Here is an 18,840-nt window from a genome sequence, read left to right as displayed (position 1 = left end):
CCCAAGGCTCTGTCATGCTGCCTCCCAAGGGAATGCCTTTCTCTCGTCCCCACTCCCAATGAATAGTGCCTTCTCTGCCCCAAATGCAAAGTGGACATGGCATATTATCCCCCTTAGTGAGAAGTCAGGACTTGTTTCTGCAGCCCCAGCCTAGCATCCATGGTAGGCACTTAGAAATGTTCTTGGATTAAGTTGAATCTTTGGACATCTCTCAGCTAGAATTCAATTCCATCTAGGAGGATTCTATCTTGCTGCGGTGAGAGAGCCAACAGAGAAAAATCCTTTCTCTGATAGGAGAACAAGAAAAGTGCACTGAGGTGCTCACCTGCCCAATCAACCAGCATCGTGTGCCTCCTACTGTGTGCTGGGCACCAGGAACACACAAATCCCTCCTTGCAAGAACCCTACCCTCTGCGTGGGGAGAATTAAGTAGTAGATGCAGCTAGATAAAGGACTTAGACACAAGCAGTTTGGGCAGGAGGACAGCAGCAGCTATTGGGGGATCGAGCAGAAAAGACTTCATGCAGAAGAAGGTGGCAAGAGCTGTATCTTAAAGCAAGAGAGGGAAGGAAGAAGGGCGTTCCAGGTACAGGGCACTGCCCAGCTTGGGTGGAAGAGATTTGAAAGTACAAGTGGCAAGACTGGGCTACCAATTGGATAATGCCCAGGCTGTGAACCTAGAAGCCTGGAAGGATGGTGAAATGGGCACATTCAGAAAGACAATGACTTCAGTTTTGAACATACGGAATTTCAAGTGTCTTTGGGACATCCACCTGGAATTAGCAATGGCCCAGGGTGCAGTGGGTGACCTTGGTGTCTCTGAGCTCTGACCAAGCTCTACGTGCTCCATAGCGCCTGCTTCAGCCCCCTTCGCGGCCGCTGGAACGGTTTGCTCGTTCCGCCAAGTCTTCAGATGCTTGGGGTAGACACCCCCAACTCACCCACCTGTTCGAGGCTTGGTGTACGGGGTGTTCAAGGAGGACTGGCAAAGACAGACAGGAGGAGAACCAGGACACAGGAAGCACTTTATAACTGCTTGATTAGCATACCTCTGCCCTTGTCCCATGAATGGAAACTCCTTGAGGGCAGGGGGCTGTTTCATGCCTGGCATACTGAGCAAGAAGGCTGCATCCTCAACCATCCCCTTGCGCTCTCTAGTCTTGGACTCATCCCTGTCTACTGGTTCCTTCCCCATTGCCTCTATCCTTAAAAGACCCTCCCTGGACCCCCCGAGCTATCACTCCATCTCTTCCTTTCTCATCCAAACTGTTCAAACTCAACTGAAACTGAGTAGTGTAAAGTGGCCAGCGATTTCTTAATTGCCACATCTGATGGTCTTTTCTCAGTTTTAATCCTTGGCCCATTTGCTACGTCTGAGCCTGTTGGCCTCCACTCCTCCCACAGTCCCATAATGCTCATCGCCACGCCGCCCTGGAGGCGGCCATCTTGGTTCCTGGTAAGTGGGAGCCGCAGCGGGAACGCAAGGGGCGTCTGCGCCTGCGCTTACTCTTGCGCCTGCGTGGTCTCTGCGTCTGCGCTTGCGCCGTGAGCCCCCCCCCCCCCGCTGCCTGCCGCCCCGCTGCTCTACTGACTGAGGACCCGGCGGGCTGCCGCGGGGCGGCGACCATGACCCAGGCGGAGAAAGGAGACCCGGAGAACGGGAAGGAAAAGGGCGGCGAGAAGGAGAAGGAGCAGCGCGGCGTGAAGCGACCCATCGTGCCCGCGCTGGTGCCCGAGTCCCTGCAGGAGGTGAGGCCGCCCCCGGAGCCCCGGGAACGAGCCCGGGGGACCCTGGACCCAGACCCGGGAGCGCGCCCCGGCCCACCCCCGCGGTGTCCCGGGGGGAAACCGAGGCAGCCCGCCCGGGGCTCCGCTGGAGCCCCCGATGGTGCTTGTGGACTGACTGAGTGACCGCGGGCGGTCGTCCCAGGACCAAGCACAGGGGCCCCGACCCAGCCCCTGCCCTAGAGCCGGGGAGAGGGGGGAGGCAAGGGTGCTTGGCCACGTATTTCTGAGGACGTAAGTGGAGCCCCACTGCGTGCTGGGGTTACAGAGGCCAAAATGGAGCCCTACTGTGTCCTAGGGACTAAAAGGGAGCCCCACTGTGTGCTGGGGTTACAGAGGCCAAAATGGAGCCCTACTGTGTCCTAGGGACTAAAAGGGAGCCCCACTGTGTGCTGGGGCCCAGGGACAGAAATGGGATGGGACACAAGTTGGTCATTTCCATGCTAATTAAGCCTAATTATCCCATCCTTGCCCCCCAACCCCCCACCCACACCGTGTGGACTGCTGACTTTCTTCCATACATCCAGTCCCTCCATGTCCCATCTCCAAGCCTTTGTCTGGCAGTCCCATGTCTGGAACATGCTCCTTCTTCATTGACTGACTCCTCCCTTCACTCAGTAGATTCAGCTAGGCCTCCCTGGCACTGTCCTTGGTGCTGGGGGATTCAGCCCTTAGGAGGAATGGCCCTCCACTCTGAGAGCTTCCTCCTATTGGGTCAGGGCTCTCCTGATAACTGCCGCCTCCCTCTTGGAATTGCTTTCTGGGATTATTCCCTCACTTGAACATAAGCTCCCTGAGGGCAGGCACGGCTTTCTTTTTTACTTTATGCCCCTGTCCTGTTCCCTTGCACGTAGTAGGCCCTTTGTGAATGATTGCTGACCTGGGTAAGTACAAATTGGGCTTCCTAGGGGAGGCAGGTTCAGATCCCCCAGCTAATGGGACCCTGGGTGAGTCCCTGTGCCTTGGAGATGAGGGTGATGGTCCCTGGCAACCCTGAGTGAGGCAGGGGCACAAAACTGAGGCTGGGGGGGGGGGGTCTTAGAGATTTAATTATTTCTGCTTGACTGATTGATTGTGTGTACATCTGCCCTAACGGAGGGTCTACCATTGATTAAGCTCCTACTGTGTGCAAGGAAAGGCCACAGACAGTCCCTGCCCTCAAAGAGCTTATAGTCTAATGAGGAGAGAACCGCATGTTAATATATGCTGAGCAAGCCCTAGATAGGATCGATAGGAGACAAGTAGGAGAGGAAAGGCCCTGGAATGAAGAGGAGCTATTTCCTGTTGGGGGATTGGGGGTGGGGGGGTGAGCTGGGACTTGAAGGAAGCCAGGGAGAGCCCTCTGGGCTTGGGGCAGGGTTCAAGCCCTAGACGGCAGTGACTCCCCAATCAGTTCTCTGTGCCCAAGGGCATCCTCCTCTGCTGTCCTTTGGATCCTAAGGTAAACGGGCTGATTGGCTCATGTGCCTTTGGCTGGGGGAAGGGGCTTGCCCAAGGTCAGGAACAGGACTTTTACTGGGGTCTGAAATGCCCGTTACAGACATCAGCACCAGCTCCATCCAGGTGAACTCAGTGACCGAAGGTGGGTGGGCAAAGAAAGATTTGAAAAGAGAAGCACAGGCAATAGGTGTCTGTGAGGGACGGGGCACAGCTCCTTGGCAGGCCCTCCTCCCTGGTCACCTTCCCCATGTGGCCTGAGGCTTGGGAAGCATCACCTGTGTTTCCCCTGATCACACTCCCTATTTTGGATTGCAGCAAATACAAAGCAACTTCATCGTTGTGATCCACCCAGGCTCCAGCACGCTGAGAATGGGGCGCGCCACAGACACCCTCCCGGTCAGCGTCCCCCACGTCATTGCACGGAGGCACAGGCAGCAAGGCCAGCCCACATACAAGGACAGCTGGCTGCTCAGGGAAGGGCTCACCGTAAGTCTTCAGCCTTGCATGCATGGAGAAACCCCCCTGTTTTGTTTTTTAAATTTAAGTTAGTGGATTTTTTTTCCATTAAGTATTCTTCTCTCCCGCTGTCCTCAATTTAAAAAAAGAAAAGAAAAACAGACTCATATAAGAAATATGCTTAGTGTGTAGAAACAAATTCCCCATGGGCTATGTCCAAAAACACCTGGAGTCCATCACACCTCCGTCAGGTGCCGTGGTGGTAGCCCTGCCTTGTTAGAGCTGATGCTGCCCTGGTGGTTCCACCCTTTCACTGCTGACTCAGTTCATACAAGTCCAAAGCCATCCCTTCCGTGGCTATGGGTGGTTTTGGTGATCAGACTATTTGTTAAAAATGATTTTATGTTGAGCCCTTGATCCTCCGATAGGTCTTCCATCCCATTGCTGTGGGCATTCTCTCCAGTGTGGCAGATCTCAGCCCATCCTATGGGTCTCTGTGGTCCATGTCCTCCTGCAGATTCTTTGGAGAATCGTCGCCCACCCTGCAGGGGCCCGAAAATTCCTAGACATTTCTTGACGTTGTGGGCTGTCCACCCGTTAGCCCCTGCCCTTGCTGGTGACTGAGCCTGCTGCTGTTCTAGTCCTCCCTCTCTAGGATAGCCTCCATTCTTACTGCTTCTGCACAGTCTCTTGTGGTGTGTTGTAACCATGCACAGCTACCATGGGCCACTGCGCCACACCTTTGGGGGACCCCACCGTTTTAATCCCTTAGATACCATTTCCTATCTGTGATGCGTAGCCGTACGGCATTACCCAGATATTCTCATTAAACAAGATGGCCATGATTTGAGGGAAGAGGCCGAGGTCATTAAAAGCACTGCACAGAATCACCTGAGGACCAGAGTAACTGACGTGCTTCCAAGTCAGGAGTTCACGTTAGATCTAGTGATAGCTGATGGGTAACAGAAAAGGCAGCTGGGTCATGTAGTAATTGGTCATTCCGCTCCTACTTTTTGCTGCAGATACTTAAAGAACGATTCACCAAGAGGGAAATCGAGCTTGTATTTACAGCCTCTTAACTTATCTTTTGAAGGAGTCACTTGTTACTAAAGGAGACTTCCAGAAATCAGATCACGGTAGAAGCATACATCACTTTCAGTTTCAATTCAAAAACTCCGTCTCAGCATTCTAAAAAACAGCGTCTCAGAATTCATTCATTCATCATATAGCACAGCCATTCTAGGGCTATGGTTGGGGGTAGGGCTGCACGCCTGTAATCCTGCTGGGGGGAGGCCTGGGCTCAGGGCTTCCCAGCTCTGCCGGTCAGGGGCCCACACTAGGGCCTGCACCCATGTGGCAGGGGCAGAGTACCCACGGCCTGGGCAAGGTGAGGAGACCCTTGAGAACTAACTGACAATTGAATAAAGAAATAAATCAAACAGCACAACGTGATTCCTGTGTTTTTGACGATTAAAAAAATGAAGACTCACAGAATATTCTGACCCTATCTCCTGCTTCTGGATTGTGTCTCTGCCCGGGCAGTTATGTGTTTATAGAGTGGTTTACTCTTTTGCTCTTTATTCTTATTCATCCTTATTTCTGTCCAGAAGCCTGAAAGTACTGAGCAGAGACAAAATGGCCTTAAAATGGTGGACCAGGCGATATGGTCCAAAAAGATGTCCAACGGTGCGAGAAGGATCCCGGTGTCCCCTGACCAGGTGAGGCATTTGCTCATTTCTGTGGCTAGTTTGCCCACACCTAGTGCCCAGTACCTCGAGGCTTGTGTGAATGAGTGAGTGAGCAAATGAACTGATGAATGAATAAGAAAGGCATTTATTAGGCATTTACCACATGCACTGGGGATACCATCAGCACAAGAAGTTAAGCCCTGCTCCCAAGGGGCTCACACTCTAATCGAGGGAAGCAGCACACGACAGGCAGCTCGGGCAAAGGGAACAGGGAAGGGTATAGGTAGGTAGGACCTCCTTCTCCATTGGTGGGAGAGGATTGCTGCTGGGCCTGCCCTGAGCAGACTCCAGTGGTGTTTCTTTACTAGCTTCTATTGCAGCTTCTCCATTCTTAGTGGAGGGTCTTCTTTGGCTACCAAGGTCCGTCAGCTGGTGGGCAGCCATCAGGCAGTGAACCCTCCAGGCAGGCTTGCACAAAATAGCCACGTTTACTCATTCCTCTGTGTTATTGTGGAAGGCAGAAAAGGCATATCTCCAGAAGGAATCACACCTGTGCTAGCTACCTGTTATGTTCCTGAGCTGGCATCACTAGTATTTTAAAACCCCAGGATTTTAGAGGGGCAAAGCACCTTTGAGCTCCTCTGGCTGGCCCATCTTTGTTTCTGACTTATGAGATAACCAGGCCAAGAGAATGTTCCATTGGCAAGGCCACCTTGTCATTGCCCTAATTTCAGGTGCCTGGACAAAGGTCTTACTGGAGTCTTTGAAAGAATATGATGTAGCCCTTGCAGAAACTGTTAAGAGTGGTTATTATGTGCACCACATAAAGACATGATCTCCTCTCTCAGCAGAGTGAAGCATTATTCTCAGATCAGTGCTGAGTTACTGCTTAGATGAGAAAGTCCTGGGAAGGGGAAATCACATTTATGAGCAGAGAAAACACTCTTTTTTTCTGGACGCTTGGGGTTCTTCCCCCTTGTCCAGGATCTTTGGTCAGGACTGCCACCCTTCCTAGGCCATGGGAGAGGAGAGAAAAGGATGGTCTGAATTTCATGTATAAATTCAAGTTATTTTCTGGAACTTTCAGGCTCGATCCTACAACAAGCAGATGCGGCCTGCGATTCTAGATCACTGTTCTGGAAATAAGTGGACAAACACTTCTCATCACCCCGAGTATTTAGTGGGAGAAGAGGTGGGTGATGTTCTTCTCATTGTTGTAAAAAGTGGGGGAGGGAGCACTGGGGTTTCAGGGTGGAATAGAGGCAGAGGCCTCTTCCTTTTCTCTTTGTGGCTCATTCACTCGGTGGCCTGATGCTGATGTTTATCTTGCTGTCCCTAACCCCGCTTTTGGTCCCTGAACATTCAGACTGGCTTTGTACTCCAGATATGGGACCACTCAGTAAATGTTGGCAAAAATCTCTGGCCTTGATCTTTTGGTACAAACCAGCAAAACCTGAGACAGATTTTGGTTTTTATCCCCAGGCTTTGTATGTTAATCCACTGGACTGTTACAATATTCACTGGCCTATCCGCAGAGGTCAGTTAAATATTCACCCTGGACCTGGGGGCTCCCTTACTGCCATCCTAGCAGATCTAGAAGCAATATGGTCACATGTAATACAGAAATATTTGGAAATCCCCCTGAAAGACCTAAAGGTGAGTCAAGAACCCCTGAGCATTCTGCCTGCCCTCCCCTTGGTACTGAGCAGCTGTTATCCAGACAAATGGAGCCAGCCTGCCCCTTTCCCTCTGCCCTCACTGGAGCTGCCAGCTCACGCTCTTTTAGTTTCATTAATCCCAACGCACACTTCCTCTTCACCTATTTTTTGAGTTTTGTAATCAAATTCTTATTATTCAAATAAAGACATGCCAACTGATTTCCATCTAAACAAAAAGCCAGTAAGTAGCAGAGAAATAGGAGATGTAAAGTCCTGACTTGTGACCATGGAACATGGAAGGGCTGTCTCTGACCCCATTCAGAGACGTCCTGATCTTTCTTTGGATGAGAATGGAATCGTCTCTTCTTGTTAGTATTACAGGTGCATCTTGTTAATTCCTGATATTTACAACAAGCAGCATGTGAAGGAAGTGGTGAATATGACCCTCCTGAAGATGGGTTTCTCAGGTAAAAGGCGTTTCAGTCTGTCAGTAAGCACTTCTTGTGGGCCGTCTGTGCAGAAAGCAGTTTCACGGAGTGTGTGGGGTGATTTACGGGATTAAACAAAAAAAAAGAATCTAAGGGAGAACTTAGTATGGACCAAGCCCTGGGACCCAAGAGGAGAGGGAGGCAGCCCCTCTTCTCAAGGCCTCATACCCCAAGTCAGGGAACAGACAACATGTGGAGCAGGCCTCGGCTGCCCAGTGGATGGAAAGGCCCAGGATTTTCTTGGGGGGCACAGTCAGTCTCATTCAATGATCTACCTTCAACACTGAGCACTCAGGGCCTGGCTTGTGAGCTCTGGTAGTGTGCCAGGTCCAAGTCTGATGGTGAGCCCTCTTTGCAGGTATTGTGGTCCATCAGGAGTCTGTGTGTGCTACTTTTGGGAGTGGCCTGGGCAGCGCGTGCATTGTAGATGTTGGGGACCAGAAGACCAGTGTGTGCTGTGTGGAGGATGGAGTTTCCCATCGGAACACTCGGTAAGGGCCGGGGAGGTGAGCATGCATGTTTTTCCTTGTGAAGCTGGTTTGCAGGGGTCTGTGGGCTCATCAGAGCAGGTCATCCTTCCACCAGTTCACTGACTCCTCGAGCTTTAGGGACGGTCTTTGTGAGGTGCTGAGCTTAGCGCTTCATCTCTTGAACTTGGTTAGCTTGGTTCTCTGGTGAGAGATGGGTAATCTCTCTCTGGGCCCTGGCCCGAACATCCTTTTAGCTTGGTGGAACCCGGAAGAGCCTGCCCTCAGCTGCCTCTCAATGAGAGTGCAAGGTCACCCAGGTGCTACCATAATGAGGCACTGGAGGTGGAACTCAGTGATCATGGATTGGCTGTGCCAGCATGCTCCATTTGCCCAGGTCAGCTCTGAAAGAGCCAAAGCTGCCCCTGGTTAGGCCTGAGTCGGAAGGTGAGCCAACCCCCTCAGTTTGGTCAGGCTAAGAAGTTTGAATGGTGACAGAGTGTGCCATGCTCTAGCCCTCACCCACCAGCTGGGCGTGGAATGGAGGTGCCCACTGCAGAAGTCCAGCAAAAATGATCCATGTTGAAGCATGTCCTGTCAGAGAAGCTGGATTTAGACCTGAGTTACAAAGCCAGTGATCTCCCTTCTGGCTCGCCTTGGCCCTGGAGGCTCAGTACATGACTACTCCTAGCAGTTAAATGACATCCCTGCAGCTGGCCTGGAGCCTGCCGAGCTCCTCATCCTGATGGCGTTAACCACAGGAGCTGTCTGGGGAGCCTGCTGGTTTCCACTCCAGGGGAGGGCCTTGATTTCCTGAGATGCCTTCGCCATGGTGTTCCGCAACTGTTCCTTCCCTTCCCTTCCCCTTTGCTTCTGCCCCCCTCGTCACCTTCAAGGGATATCGACCCAAGGAATACAAGTGAATTTTCACAAGGGCCTAAGCGAAGAAAACTGCTGACGATAAGTCCTCTGGGGCCGAGCTGGGGAAAGGAACGGTGTCTGTTGTTTTTGTGTGTTATCCCCAGTAACCTCCCTCCCCTCCTCGTCGATGAAGTTATTGGAGCATGTTCTGCGTAGTCTCTGTCTCGGGGGAACCTCCAGACCCTTTCTTCTCTTGGTTTTAGGCTTTGTCTCGCTTATGGAGGATCCGACGTCTCGCGGTGTTTTTACTGGCTCATGCAGCGAGCTGGGTTCCCTTATAGAGACTGCCAGTTAACAAACAAGATGGACTGCCTCCTCCTGCAGCACCTCAAGGAAACCTTTTGTCATCTGGACCAGGTAGGCACAAAGTCACGATGACCAAGAACAGAGAAATCCCGAGATGGCCACAGAAATCAGGCACCTTGGGGACAGTCCGGAGCTTCTCCAAGTGACGCCTCGGCCCTTCATGGGCCCTGCCCAAGCACTGTCGACCGATTGGCATTATAATGAATGGGCAGGAAAAGGTAAAAACCTGCCTTGTTTTGGAACCTTTCATGCACCTTTACAAATGTTATGGTTCTCTGTTTTCCTGAAAACTTAGGACATCTCTGGCCTCCAAGATCACGAGTTTCAGATTCGACACCCTGATTCCCCGGCTTTGCTTTACCAGTTTCGGCTCGGGGATGAGAAGCTACAGGTAACATCAGCCAAGAGGGTGGCCTCCGGCTCTGGGGACACCTGCCACCCCACCTGGACTCAGAGCTCGGTCTCAGGGCAGGCACAGAGCAGGGCCTTCTCCCGGGGGCTGGGCCATCCTGGGCACCTGAGGGGGGCTGTTGTACCCCATCCAGCGAACTCTGTCCTGTCCTCACTCATGTAGTGAGAGGAAGAGCAGAGTCATGGATCTGGGCTCTGGCCCTCAGTTTCCTCATTTGTAAAGTCAGGCTCTTAGCATCTTGTGTCACTGAACCAGTGGTGATCTGAGGAAGCCTATGGGCCTTTTTCCAAAAAATGCTTTTAAAAACATGAAATGAAATGCATAGGATTACAAGTGAAAGTAGTCACGTTGAAACCCAGTAATGTATAAAAGGAAAAGCTCCCAGCGCCCCTCCCCTGAGATCTGTCAGTGGAGCCTTGGCGGTCCATGGAACCCTGGCTAAGAACCCCTTGACCAGACACTCACTGAGGCCTCATGATATGAATAGCAGAGAACACATAGTGCTGGTGCTCTGTGCACCCTGCTAAGTGATTCACACATCTTACCTCCTTAGATCCTCAAAGCCCGAGAGGCAGGTGCCGGGATTATCCTCATTTTATAGATGGGGAAACTGAGGCATCTGGGTTTCAGTGACTTGCCCATGGTCACAAAGGTAGGAAGCATCTGGGGCCAGGTTTGAACTGAGGGCCTTCTGCCTCCAGGCTTGGCTCCAGCTGCTGTCCTCAGCCCTGGAGTCTCCCTTGCACTGACATCAGATGTTGCCCTCTCTGTTTCTCAGTTTTACAATGACATGTTCAATTGTGCTGGAACAGGAGCAGCCTGTGGGGGTGCAGAGTCCCCAGGGGCCTGGCAGGTCAGTGTGGCCAGAAAGCAGCTCCAGGAGCACATGGCTCTTCCTTCTCTTCTTCACACTTAGGCTCCGATGGCTCTGTTTTACCCTGCAACTTTTGGCATCGTCGGCCAGAAGATGACAACGCTGCCCCAGAGATCGCAGGGGGACCCCGAGGACCCTCATGACGAGCATTACCTGTTAGCCACACAGAGCAAGCAGGAGCAGGTCAGTCTACCGTGGTTGCTGTATCTGCGGGGCTTGGGATCCCCCGGTGTAGAGAGATGGCATCTCCACATCTTTGTAAACGTTCTCAGTGAGTCTGCCTGGACACGGATGGGAGAAGGGGCTGCGAGGCAGCAGGTGGTCTGAAGATGATCTGGAGGTTTGAGAGGACCACAAACAGAGTCTGCCTCCACAGTGTGGTGGCATGGTGTCCATGGCTGTGGCTGAGGAGGACTTAGGCGCCCCTCCTCCCCCTGGACAGACCATGGCTTCAGCCTCGTTTACACCAGGGGCTGCACTATCCCGGGCAGAGACCTCAGTAAGCTAGATGTTATTCAGAGCAAGGCGGCCAGGATGGGGATGGGCCTCCAGCGCATGCCGTGGCAAAGTCAGCTGAAGGCAGAGGCGAAGAGAAGGCTCAGGGAGACAGGAGCTGTGTTTGAGGACCAGGTGGTCTGTTTGGGGAGGGGATAGCTCAGGCCTGCCAGAGGGCCCAGAATCAGCCCCAGACTCTTACTCATTGTGGGACCCTGGGCCTCTGCTCACTGAAATGGGAAGAAAGGAAGGAAAGGAGGGATGGATGGACGGGCTTAGCACCCACTATGTGCCAGGCACTGGGCTAAGCATATCTCTCATAATCCTCACAGCAGCCCTATGAAGCAGTTGCCATTAAGTTTCCTATTTTACTGAGGAGGAAACTGAGGCAAACAGATTAAAGTGCCTTGCTCAGAGTCACCCAGCTAGGAGGTATCTGAGGCTGGATTTGAACTCAGGTCTTCCTGACTCCAGGTCCTATTGTCTGGGCTGCTTGGTGTCCCAGGCTGGGTGAAGCCGGGCGAGTCACCTCAGGCCTTGTGCCCCAGGCATCTTTCTAGGAGTATAACTCACAGAGGGAGTACCTAGCACCAGTGGAGTCACAAGTGTGGCCCAAAATCCCTTCCTATGACTTGTGGGAGGAGCCCTGTCCCCACACTCCTCCTGCCCTGGTCTCCCACAGTCCTCTTGGGAAATGCCTCCCCAGGAGGGCTCATCTCCTTCTGGTCTCAGCCCACCCTTGGCCCTTGGACGATGGAGGCCAAGGTCAGGCCCTGATAAGGTGTAGCCTGGAGGGCAATGGGCAACACTCACCCATCTCTCCCGGTCTTATTTAAGTCGGCCAAAGCAACTGCTGACCGCAAGTCCATGGCCAAACCTGGCGGATTTGACGGTGACCTGCGGGCTCAGTCTTCAGACATGCCAGAAAGGCTCCATCCCCAGGAAGTGGAGTTGGGACCGTCCCAGAGCGACTGCCTGATGGCGGGCAATGAGTCTGAGGAAGTGCCCACCGCCATGATGTCCAGGAAAACCGCCGTCTCCCAGTTTGAAGGGAAAGCCCTGGGCTTGGACAAGGCCATCCTGCACAGCATCGACTGCTGCGGTAAGCAGGGCGTGTTGTGGGCCTCCAGCATGGGGCCCTGGGACCACGCGGGCAGCCTCCTCATGGGCTAGAAGGTCATTTAAGGACCCGCCCCCCTCACTGAGACCCTCAACTCTGGCCCAGCATGGCTCAGTCTGTTGTCCACAGTGGATCAGACACTTCTCCACTCGCTGCATCCAAGTGGGTTTTAAGCCCTTTGGAGTCATTTCGGTCAATCTCCAGGTATCTGCGGGTCATCTTTTGGGCCACGATGATAATAGCTAATATTGAGAGGGCTTTATATATAGGATCCCATTGGATCCTTTAACAAGCCTGGAAGGGAGATACTGCTCTTATCCCCATTTTACAAATGAGGAAACTGAGGCAGAGAAAGGATGAGAGACTTGCCCGGGGTCACACAGCTAGGAAGTGTCTGAGGCTGGACTCGAACTTGGGTCTTCATGTCTCCCAGCCCAGTGCCACCTGGCCTGAAAGAGTGGGCATATTACTGTCTTCACAGCTTCAGATGATACTAAAAAAAAAATGTACAGCTCCATCCTGGTGGTGGGTGGCGGCCTGATGTTCCACAAAGCCCAGGAGTTTCTGCAGCACCGAATCCTTAACAAAATGCCCCCTTCCTTCAGAAGAGTCGTCGAAAACGTGGAGGTCATCACAAGGCCGAAGGTAACGAGGGCCATGCTGGCGCATCCCGCATCCCTCATCCCTCCCCTGACCCCATCAGCCTTAGAGCGACTCCAGAGGGCAGCAATGGCGGGCATCAGGCACCTCGAGCACCAAGACCGCTGGCTGGTCATCCCCAGAAAAGACGGGGGGCTCACTCACTGTCAGTGTCTCACAGGCTCCTGTTGCTCTGAGGCGGGCCCACCTTATTTCGTCTATGGTGTCTCCCCATTAGAGGGTAAGCTCCTTCTGGGCTGGGACGTCTCTTACCTTCCCGTGTGTCCTCGGTGCGCAGCACGGGGCCTGGCTCACAGTAGGCACTTCATCAGTGTTCTTAACTTCCCATGTGTCCTTGGTGCGCAGCCCAGGGCCTGGCTCATAGTAGACGCTTCATCAGTGTTAGTAGACTGATTGACAGATCCCACTTAGGACAAGTGCCCAGGAGATGTGCGGTTGGAAGGATAAGAGCTGGCTTTAGGTCCCAGGCCTGATGTAAAAGCAGCTCGCGGCAGCCACAGAGGCTCCCAGCACAGGAGTGTGACGGGCTTTAATGGGAGTCATTCCCAGGGCATTTGCAAATCCTCATTGGATCCCCACAACATCCCCTTGGAAGCGGGAAGCATAGTGAGAGTGGTGATCTTCTCATTCAGAAGATGGAGGGAGATGTGGAGAGAAGGGAGGGGAATGAGCCGCCCCAAACTGTGGCCCTGGCACTTCCACATGTGAGCTCCCCCCTTCTCCTGCACAGCTCAATCAGGGTCTCTTCTGCAAAATGAGGGGCTGGAATTGGTGGTGATCAAGAGGGCTGCGAATGTCAGCGGGTGCAGCCCCCTCATTGTACAGATGGAGAAACTGAGGCCCAGTGACATTTTGCATTCTGATTTTGAAGGTCATTTCAGCCTGTTCCTTTGGGAATGAGTCAGCCATTGAAGTTAGGGTACCACAGGCCAGTCATGCATCCCATTGAATCTGATGGGTGTTTCCTTGGCCGCAGGATCACTCATCCATCCCTGGAGGGTGGGTTCTCTGTGCCATCAGTATTTAAAATGAGGTATCCCTTGCCCACTTTCCACAGTGTTGGATAGAAGACACTTGTCAGAAACAGGATGGTCAGACTTATCAGCCTTTGTGTCGGAGAAAAGCCTTCTGTGCTTGTCTGAACTGTGGGAGGAGAGCCACCGTCAGGCCATGGATGGGCAGTGTGGTCCTGCGCCCAGCGTGTTGGCTTCTCGTTAGGTCTTCCTGTGGTTCCTGGCAGGGTCTCAGTCCACGCCTGCCATGACAAAAACAGTTGTTCTCAAAATTAGGAACAAAAATTGTTGATGAGAAGGGTGAACATTTAATTTCACAGGTCACTTCATCCCTTATGTGGGCTGGCCTGTCGAGCTCTGGTTCATTATTTTTAAATGTCAGCAGAGCTGAGGCTCTTGCCTGAATGCACAGTTGGTTTTGCAGCATGTCTCTTGTGTGCACCCAGGACATGGATCCACGCTTAATTGCGTGGAAGGGCGGGGCCGTGCTGGCCTGTCTGGACACCACGCAGGAGCTGTGGGTCTACCAGCGGGAATGGCAGCGCTTTGGAGTCCGCATGCTGCGTGAACGAGCTGCTTTCGTGTGGTGAGCCCCGGGGGCGAAGTCCGGCTCAGCATGGCAGATGACATTGAGCCCATGCGGTATGGAAGACTTGGATCTCATTTATTTTTCTAATTTATTGGTCCTTGTATTGGGTTTTATTGGGAGATCTGTGAAATTCAGCTTTCTGTTGAGGATATAGTGGTGTTCGTTTTAGGATTGCAAACTGTACATACAATCGAGCACTTTGGAATAAACTTCGTGTTGCTCAAGCGTCTTGCCACGTTCTTTGCTGCACTTTAATCACAGAAATCCAGAGCTGTTGGCAGAGTCCTTCACTTAGGGTGGGTTCAGCCGTTGTCACAAGGATGGCAGCTTCAGGAACCCTCCCTTCTGTATGCTGGAATTTGAGGAGGGCAAACACCCTTGAATCAGAGCACAAGTAGAGGGAATCCTTAACGTGAAAGAAAAGGGAAGCAGAATCCTGCCATGCCCCGGAAGCTCTGGCCGTGTGCTTTGTCATGGCTTGGCTACAGCTATGGGCTCTCAGAGGCATGGTCCAGGGAGCCCAAGCTCTGCGAAGTTCATCTGCTCCCTCAGTGAGTGGGAGGAGGCCCCACCACAGAGATGCCCACTCCAGGAGGAAGCCACAGAAAAGCCATCCCTCCTGAGCACAGGAGGACTGAGTAGGCAAAAGGAAGGCCCTCCTTGGGGATCTGGGGGGCCTTTTCCTGTGTGTTATTAAGGAGAGCTCGGGGTGGGCTGTGCCTCGCGGCTGCCAAGACCCCTTCCTGCTCCACGATTCTGTGATATTTTTCTCTGTGTCCCAGCACTTAGCACAGTGCTGGGCACACAGTAAACACTCAGTGTTTTCTTCATTCACTCATTCATCCAATACCGAGTGGCTACAAGATTGGTACAAGTGACATGTTGACAATCTTGTCATGAATGAGCTCAGAAGACGAAGACGCTGCCGTGTATGAAGCGTGAGACTCACCAAGAACCTCTTTGGAGAAGCAGCATAGGCAAACCGACTGCGCTGGAGCTACTGGAGACCTGCGAAGGGCCAGCATTAGCATTCTGGAAAGACTGACGGGATCCTGCAAACCGAGGCAACGTTTTCCTTAGCATCCAGCGGCTTCAGTGTCGTGGCCGTGGCAGAAAATAACTTCGGTCAGTCAGTCAGCATTTACTAACTTTGTACTATTTGCCAGGCACTATGCTAAGTGCCAGGGATACAGAAAGGCAAAAGACAGCCCCTGCCCTCAGGGAGCTCCCAGTCTACTGGCAGAGACCACAGACAAACAGGCTCCGCATGGATAGACTGGGGATGGTCATAAAGGGAAGGCGCCAAAGTCAGGAGAGAGCTGGGAGGGCTTAAAGCTGGAAGATAGTACTGATTTATTTATTATGTCCCCTCCTTGGCCAAATGAATCAAGTCCAGCTACGACTGTGGAGCCCGGCTTTCTTTTCCCTCTTTTTTAAAAAAAAAAAGTATTTTTGTATTTAAGTTAAAAATGAAAATAAAATGCTTTATTGATCCTTTTAAAACATCTCCATTCCTGAATGTATCCTTCCCTGCTCTCATACCCAGAGGCCCAAATATAAGAAGTAAAGAATAACTGAAGAGCCGGACAAATCTAACCAGCCCCTCACTTCTTTGGGGCCCAGCTTGGAAGGACAGCTGTGGAGCATCTGTCACTGTCGTGCTTTCTGTCCCCGTTGCTCTGTGTTGCTTCTCGGGTTTACCATCCTGCACTCTGTATCAGCCCGTGCGAGTCTCCTGTGCTTCTCAGAATTCTTAGGGCATAGCCATGTTTCAGCACTTTCCGAGCTCCCTGGTCGTCTTGGTGAATGTTTCCACGTCCACAGGACTTTGTGTCTCTGACCCCTGCAGACTCTGCCCAGCGGCTGCATCTCCAGGTCACTCAGGGATAGACTCTCGAGTCACACTCTGAGCAGCGTCCCCAGTTGCACTTCAGAGAGATGGGACCAACTTCAAGTTAATTTTTGCCAGTTTTCTGGGCACGGGGGAAACCTGAGAGTGGCTTTGATTTATGACAGCTGGTTTGCAGCAGGCTTTCGTGTGGTTGTTAATGTTACAGTTCTTTAGAGAACTGTTGATTCTTTTTCTTTGACTCTGTGTTTGGGTTAGTTTCCTATATATCTTGGATGTCAGCTATCAGAGATAGCTGATTTTAAAGGATTCTTTCCCCCAAATCACAGCTTCCTAGTTGTCAATGCAAGAGCTTTACATGTTCATGTCCTCACAATGATCTGTTTTATCTCTTGTGGTGATTTCTATCCTTTTAGTTAAGAACTCTTCTCATAGCCTCTGAAAGGTGCCTGATCTGATTCTTTTCCAGTCTTTTCATGGCGGGAACTTTAATGTCTAAAGAGTAAGGTTCTTTATCTCTTTTGAGCATATTGTGGTATATGGTGGAAGTCAGTGATCTGAGCCCATTTACTTTCAGATGACTTTTTAGTTTTTCAGCAGTACTTGTCAGATAGGAAATTCTTCCCCCAAGTAATTTATATTCTCAGTATTGTGAACTGGGGCATAGTTATGGTCCCATTGTTTCTGATTCCACCTTGTCTAGGCTGTCGTGCCGATCTGCTGTTCTACTCCTTTATGTACTATAATTTGAGATCTAGAAGTGTTAATCCCCCTTTATTCCAATTTATTTTCCAATTTTATTCTAGTGTTTTAAAAAATCATTTCCCTTGAGATTCTAGACCTTTTGTTCTTCCAAGTGAATTATGTTGTATTTTTGTCTAACTGCAGATTATCCCCCTGGTTGGTTTCTTAGCCTGACTTTCAAGTCCATGATATTCCCTCATCTCCCTCCCTCCCATTACATGGTGTTTTGCATATAGCAGGTGTTGTTATGTTGACTTTATCAGTCACTCTTTATGTACATTTATGGAAAGGAGCAAACATAGTAATTTCTCAGTTGTGAGGGTCAGCAGAGAGAAGTTTGACGTGCTTAGCAAATGTTTCTGTGTCTAAAAATACGTGGCCGGGAGCCTGATCCTAAATGTTAGCCTTCCTCTCCCTCCCAGTTTCCCAGCACGCCCACCCTGCCCCCCCCCCGAAGCTGACCACACATTCCCCTTCCAAAAGGCCGAGGTGTTATTGAATAATGGCTCCGTTTTACTTAATGTTTGTGTGGCCACAAGAGAAGCTCTTGAACGCTTTTCCCCTCTGCTTCCTGAAGTGTGCTTTGTCCCTCCTGGTCCCTTTTGAGGATAATTAGCAGGGCTGTGAGCAGGTCACCAGGGCTAGATGGTGAGGAGGTCTTTACAGAAGGGGCTGGCGTCTTTCATGAGCCGGTACCCGGGGCAAACGCTGAGAGCACTGTGGTCCTCGGCCAAGGCAGCCTCTCCGAGCGAGACAACCAGGTACTTGTCCAGGGAGGCCTGGCTTTTCAGGTCGCTACAGAAAAGGTTAAATGCAAGAGTGAAGAGGTCTTGGGAGCTCTCTCTGTGCCTGCCCGCATTGGGGTTACAGGAGCTGTCACATGTCTCTGCCCGGCTGGAGAAGAGGAACACGATTCTGTCTGCCTCCTTCTTCTGGGTTGTGAGCCACAAGACGAGGCCCATTTCTGCTATTTTCCTCTTCTGCCACTGGTCAAGGATAACATCACTTCTGCAGTGATCCTGCAAGTACTTGGCAAAATCGCAGACGGTGTGATAGAAGCAGGCTTGGGGGTGGTACACGAGGAGCACCTTAATGGGCGGAAGGAGCGTGGGCGAATGGAGAAGACTCTTCTTGACCTTTTCTGTGAACAGAATACAGATAATGTACTCATTGCCTGGGAGATGTGGATGCGGATTAGCAGGGTGCTAGGAAGATGACTTCCCTCTGTCATCAGGCAGGGGCCTTGTGGGCTCACAGGCTCTGCACCTGCAGCACAAGGCTGGGGTAAGCTGTTGGCATAGCCCGGCCCTTCTGCCATGCCTCCTCCTCCCCTAAGGGGCCAGCCTTTATTCTTCATAAACTAACAGATGCTGTAAATAAATGCAAACCCTGAAAGGTCCTTGAGCAGTCAACATGTAACCTCCCAAAAGGTGAGGACCATCATTACATACAAAGCTGTTGCCCCTCCAATTGCCTGGACACAAAGAACATTTTGAAGAGCTCTTACTGTACAAATGCTCATCACCTGAACCCTCTGCAATGAAAAGCATCAGAATAGAGGCTGGGCAGAAAAAATCAGAACCCCCTGGGAAGAGGGTGAAGCACTTGTCATTGTCATCCGGTCATCTGCTAACAGAACTGTACTGACGGCGCTTCTGAGGGGCCCCCAGAAGAGGAACTCAGGTCTCAGAACTCTGATTCAGTTGCCGGAAGCTGTTGTTTTATTCACCTGGGCAACAGTCTGCCTCATATTAAACAAAAGAGAATTGTAGCTGGGTTCCTGACTTGGGCCAGGACCATTTCTACCTGGATTCCACCAAATATATGAGGAAGAAAACAACGATAGCTAACATTAATGTTGACTTAAAAGCTGCT

The 18,840-nt window shown here is 51.6% G+C and overlaps 2 protein-coding genes across 4 annotated transcripts in view; one reads left to right on the top strand and one right to left on the bottom strand.

Annotated features, from left to right (window-relative positions):
* Positions 1–1,558: 1,558 nt before the first annotated feature.
* ACTR8 (actin related protein 8) lies at positions 1,559–14,596 on the top strand. Its single transcript, XM_020970623.2, has 13 exons — positions 1,559–1,749; positions 3,541–3,711; positions 5,289–5,399; positions 6,457–6,561; positions 6,852–7,025; positions 7,401–7,494; positions 7,874–8,006; positions 9,107–9,260; positions 9,505–9,600; positions 10,538–10,678; positions 11,828–12,092; positions 12,592–12,755; positions 14,230–14,596. Exons 1-13 carry the CDS (start codon positions 1,627–1,629, stop codon positions 14,371–14,373), a joined length of 1,875 nt encoding a protein of 624 aa, XP_020826282.1. The 5' UTR covers positions 1,559–1,626; the 3' UTR covers positions 14,374–14,596.
* IL17RB (interleukin 17 receptor B) overlaps positions 5,495–18,840 on the bottom strand; it is a 32,943-nt gene continuing 19,597 nt past the window's right edge. For all 3 annotated transcript variants that reach the window (XM_020970632.2, XM_020970636.2, XM_020970633.2), the window contains one exon: positions 5,495–18,106. In XM_020970632.2, coding sequence (XP_020826291.1) covers positions 17,607–18,106 — 500 coding nt within the window. In that variant the 3' untranslated portion in view covers positions 5,495–17,606. The remainder of the gene's footprint in view (positions 18,107–18,840) is intronic.

The sequence above is a fragment of the Phascolarctos cinereus genome, unplaced genomic scaffold (genome assembly GCF_003287225.1).
Source record: "Phascolarctos cinereus isolate Bilbo 61053 unplaced genomic scaffold, phaCin_HiC Scaffold_4;HRSCAF=312, whole genome shotgun sequence".
Taxonomy (NCBI): Eukaryota; Metazoa; Chordata; class Mammalia; order Diprotodontia; family Phascolarctidae; genus Phascolarctos; species Phascolarctos cinereus.
This window is presented reverse-complemented; position numbering and strand designations above follow the sequence as displayed.

Coding starts and splice junctions, on each gene's coding strand:
- ACTR8 (XM_020970623.2), top strand. CDS start 1,627: ATGACCCAGGCGGAGAAAGGAGACCCGGAGAACGGGAAGGAAAAGGGC. Junction 8,007..9,106: donor GTTTCCCATCGGAACACTCG/GTAAGGGCCGGG, acceptor TCTTGGTTTTAG/GCTTTGTCTCGCTTATGGAG. Junction 10,679..11,827: donor CACAGAGCAAGCAGGAGCAG/GTCAGTCTACCG, acceptor GTCTTATTTAAG/TCGGCCAAAGCAACTGCTGA.